The following is a 5,117-nucleotide window of genomic DNA, read 5'->3' as shown; positions in this document are numbered from 1 at the left end:
GTGGGACTATGTGCGGTCGGACAGACGCGAGCGTTCTGCCCGCGTCGTAAACACAACACTCATGTGTATATATACTGGGCGATGACACGCTAGGTTTATACAGTCCTCGGTGTTCCGAATCCAAACAACCAAGGTTTCTGAACCCGCGCAATGTTTAACCCAATACGGCGTAGACGCCGTGGCTTTGTCGCGTCTGCCTCGTACCTATCAACAGACGTTATGCTCATCGTACTTCTGCTGGGCTCCATGTGCAACGGACACAACCCGACTTCGAACCAGGGCAACTTGCAGCGGCACGACGGAGATCCCAAGGACCCTGCCGCTGCAGCCGGCAGCGGCAATCAGACACCAGAGCGTGCACCCTCGTCTGATGCTGCTGTCTCCGAAGGAGGCCCGGTACCAGACCATGTGGTTACCCCGAAACCAGACTTGTTCTATTTCACGGTATGGGTGGGCTGTTGCGAGAACATCGCCCGGCACGTGGATAGCATCAAATGGCACGCTGAGACAATGCCCGGCCACAAAATCGTAGCGGACGCCAGAACCAAGCAATACCTGGAAGAACGAGGTCTCGACCCGCGATTTGTGGACTTGGACACGGATGTATTCAAGCGGTGTCCTAAGGCGGTCGAATATACCTCAGAGCCGCCCACTTCGTGGGGCCCTGTAAGAAAATTGTACAATGCCATGTCCGCTTATTACGAATTCCTCAAGTCAAAAAAAAATGTACGCTTCTGCCTCTGATGTTCTTCGCTACATGGCGTTTGGTGCGTATCAAGACAGAGCCACGGGCGGGCTCGTGTACTACGATGCCGACGTTCGCCTGGAAGCGCCCACCCATGAACAAAAGTCTCAACTGGAAAYGGGTATGAACTTGAAATACGTTCTCGTCGGTGACACGCTACGCAAGGAACCCGGCGCCGCGGAGAAGTTGGCATTTCTAGAACCCAAAATTGTTGGTGGTGCTCCGCATGTCGCTGATATACCAGAGTATGCTCAGTTTAACACAGATTTAATTTACCTCAAGTCTGGCGCATCGGCAAAATACACAAGTGTCAGTATGACTACGCTCCAATATAAAACCTTGAGAAAGATGATATCGGCACCTGTCGCAACAACTCCTGGAGGAGAGTCGTACATGCTGCACAATGTTGTTTCATCGCCCGACCAACACAAGGACTCTAAATTCACAATAGACAAATCTACGCACGAGTTGTTTAATAACGGGAATATATTTCGTGAAAGATACGATCCGACAACCGTGTGCATGTACGAAACTCTGAGAACTAAGTATACCGCGGTGTTGGGATTGCACACACTGGACACGTTGCTACAGTCACACGCCAACAAGCTGTTCAACAAGTATCTTGTTGAAAAAGAAGCCGAACGGAAACGCTTGGGTAAAAAAGAGAGCCTGTATGAACAATTTGTGTTGACGCCCGTCTTGCGCACACTGGAAATCAAAGGCCCCGCGCATGTCAGAGCAGAGTTCGTAGATCACACAGCCCTCGATCCCGCATGGGTGGGAGCGATCAGCAGGCAAGACACACGGAACTGGTTCGGTTCGATCGTCGCCGACGCGTCCCCTGACATTCCGGTGTACACTCAGGATGAYCACAATAGACTGGCTAAGCCCGATGCTGTCAGTTCGGACGAAGAGGATTCGGAGTTATATCAGCAAATGGGCGCGTGTGGTTTCTCGGGGACCAGGCGTCGGCGAAGCTCGTGTTCGTTGACCGACGAGCGCGAGTATACCATGGAGTCCAACGACGATTTTATCTACCAAGGCAAACACAAGGCTGAACTGTCGAACCACAATGGCGAGCTATACGTCTCGCTCTCGGAAGCTGTGCCTAGTAACATTTTAKAAACTGTAACATTTGAGGCGCCCAGAAGCGTGGTGGACGCGCTGGTTCGAAAGCGCGCCGRTGCCGTGGAAAAGGCCCGAAATGACTTGAAACTCATTATGGAGCACCCCGAAGCACAGAAAGTTATAGCCGAGGCTACAGCTGAGGCGCACGAGCAAGTTTCGAGCGAACTACACAAAGAAACCAAGACTCTGGCGCGAGCGTACGCTCGCGCCGCAGCGCCCCAGCACGGTCCGTCTCAAGAGGCTGTCAAGTTTTGGGTCACGGGAGCTCGTGCATACAGTATGGTCATGAGTATGCACATGCTGGCGTCATCAGATGACCCGATTGTTCAAACATTCGCCTCAATCGACCTGTTGAATGGCGCCAACAGTATGTTAGCCGCAAAGTTGATGAAGCACGCCAAAACGGCAGAGTTGGGTCAAAAACTCGCCTTGCTTTTGGACAATCCTGTGATGCACATGGCTGGGGTCGTGGCGAGCGTGTTCTTCTTCGTGCAGAGCGTACGCGATGTGACCAACGGACATCATAGCTTCCAGAATTACTACTGGCTCGCCCGTTCGTCAATGCAACTGGTGGAACTGGTATTCGAGTCGCTCAGCGCGGCTAGCATGCCCATGATGGCCCTGGACGCTTTGGTGGTTACGGTTACGCAACTCAACTACGCCGTACACACGGTCCACTCCGTCACGAACGGACTGCCTCTCGATACATCGGAGATCGTGATGTTGGGCGCCGCTGTTTTTTTGGGTCGCAATCGGCAGCGCAGCGGTACGAGGATCTAAAACGGCTGCAGACTCCAAACAACAACATCGCCAACGCGGCCATGAAAGCGTTAGCGCTTTCATGGCGTGATGTTCAGTCAACATCACGATTGCATACCCCGTCACCACGGTGCATAGCGCGTGGTTTTCTAAAGAAAATAAAGACTGTTCTAGAGGATACACCGTGATGCCCACCTTCGACGAAAACGTAAAGCACAATCTGAGCGACGTGGACTTTCAGCGCTTGAAGTCTTTTAAATTGATACCCGTGCGCGTGCGTAACGTGGAAGAGAAGTGTGTGTGGCGCGTTAAAGATCTATGCGATAAAAAACACCATGTGTGTTGCAGGACACGTTTTGAGCGTACACAAATCGATAGTAGGGGTGTTACTCCGGAAGATTGCGTGCTCTTCGACGGATCTACCCCCAACTTTGAACGACCGTGTGGGGCGGAAGTCGCTTTAGAACAAGATAATCTCGACCGGCYGTGCCTCACGCCACGCAGTGAAGAGGTGATCATGGGTTRGATGGTAGAACAAAGCTTGCAATCCAGGCAACTCGTGCAAAARCTCAAAATGCCCGGTCCCTTGTTGTTCTCGAGTTTGTTCTTAGAAGTCGTGCGATCCGGGCAATTCGTGCGAAACTTCAATACGCCCGATCACTTGTTGTTCCCGATGTTTCCGGAACGAGTGCAACGCAAGATCGATGGTGCACTGCGAAGCTTTCCCGTCGGAACTATGCTCAAGAAAGAGTCGAAACAGAATAAGTTTTTCCTGTGGCGCAACTTTCCGGGAGTGTACATAACGAAAGCGTTTGATACTTTTGTATACGGACCCGATTTTAATAAAGAGAAGTGTCYTTCCGTTCGGCAGGAATATAACACATTATCCATTGTATCCTCAGGTGGTGACGTCAAACTCGACCCGTATATCGTCACTAGGGCACTCAAAGAATCCGAGCACCCCGTGGCTTTATATCTCAATGCGCCCCTTGTGAAATTGCAATGTTCGCCAAACAGTAGAAACGAAAAAGGGTTATGTATAACTGACATGATGCACTTGCCCACGTTCTATAAAGCTGATCTTGTGGCCCAAAAAGATACACCCGCCATAATCAACATTGGGTTTCAGGGTGAGTACCGAGGCACAGCCAATGCCGAAACTGTATTTTTAATAGGCTCGCTTCCATCCACGGCCTCAATTTCTCTTCCGGCCACGTCAAAAGTAAATTCCGCTACTCGCCTTGTTCTGATGGGCGGCAGTGCAACCGATACGCTCGTGATAAGCGAAGCTCACATGAGAGGTAACCTGAGAATCGATCCGCAAGGTTTACTCCTTGTTACCACACAGGTGGCGAACGTGAAAGCGGTCAGCGTCGAAAGCGTCAAGGTGTGACGTTTACCGATGCTGTGCTCCAGAAAAAGTTATACCTAGAAACGGGCCCGGAGTCGAAAGTCTCGTGCAAGCCGGGCAGCGAATACAGCGTATTCGAATTGGGTAAAGGCTCGACGCTCCACATAAAGACAATCAGTGTGTTCACGATCCTCGACAGCGCACTCGCAACGGACATTTCGGTCACGGTGGCGGACAACGTGGATGCCGGCGACGTTACGCTGATAGTGAGGTCTCACGATCCGCTTCAAGCGACACCCGCCACGGTGGATGCGGTTTGCTCTCCGGCCACAAGCGGGCTTTCTGTATTCACCCGCATTAGGTATTCGGGGCGCGCAGCGCTGGCACTGTACCCCGACAACGTGGCCATCGGCTGCCTGCGTGAGAACCGGAGATGCGGCAGCGCCCTTCAGGAGCGGACACGTGCAATTACCGGTATCCGACAACCTTCGAAACGCAGACGAACTCGTGACCACAAATGCACCGCTTGTGGCTGCAGGACTTGATGATTTCACAGCGCAAGTGGGTAACTCTGAGCGAGTTTACATCACGCGAGCCTCGGTGTGTTGTCGCGGCGCAACAAAACATAACAAAGCTCCACGTCGCTCTATTGAGCGAAAACACTGACGTGAGCCTAACCGCGGATAACAAACTAGCTGAGCTCGACGTGTACTTGAGCGGAATTTCCAACAACGCATCATCGTTCGTTATCTTAGCGAAGGGGTTTTCGTTGGCTAAATTGAAACGGATAAACAGCGCCGACTACGAGAACGCTTGGACCGGTGATATCACAGATCCCGAGCCTTCCTTTTTTACACGGGTGAAACTACACGTGGATTCTGGGATCGTTGTATCGCTCAAGGATCAATTTACAGGAATCGTCACATCCGTACCAACCGAATATGAGGAGATTGGGCCTCATGCAAGAACCGTTCGTACGCACAGATTTGTTCTTAAGTTGTGCATACGAGTGATTTAGGAGAATTTGTGGCATTCACCAATGTTTTCGTATTCAAAGATTTTTTTCAGATACGAACAAAATTTACAAGTGGTCCAGACCTGTCGTTAATTTTACGAGCAGTCAGTCTGCTGTTA

The 5,117-nt window shown here is 51.4% G+C and overlaps 1 protein-coding gene across 1 annotated transcript; it reads left to right on the top strand.

Annotated features, from left to right (window-relative positions):
- Positions 1 to 1,588: 1,588 nt before the first annotated feature.
- Positions 1,589 to 4,528, top strand: LOC106535464 (uncharacterized; the record flags this gene model as incomplete). Its single annotated transcript, XM_014032472.1, is given in 2 exon segments — positions 1,589 to 2,639; positions 3,981 to 4,528. Coding segments are annotated over 2 exon segments (1,506 nt in total).
- Between the last annotated feature and the right edge of the window lie 589 nt (positions 4,529 to 5,117).

This window comes from Austrofundulus limnaeus, unplaced genomic scaffold, assembly GCF_001266775.1.
Source record: "Austrofundulus limnaeus strain Quisiro unplaced genomic scaffold, Austrofundulus_limnaeus-1.0 Scaffold1461, whole genome shotgun sequence".
Taxonomy (NCBI): Eukaryota; Metazoa; Chordata; class Actinopteri; order Cyprinodontiformes; family Rivulidae; genus Austrofundulus; species Austrofundulus limnaeus.
The sequence above is the reverse complement of the archived record's forward strand: the minus strand, read 5'-3'. Positions and strand labels throughout refer to the sequence as shown.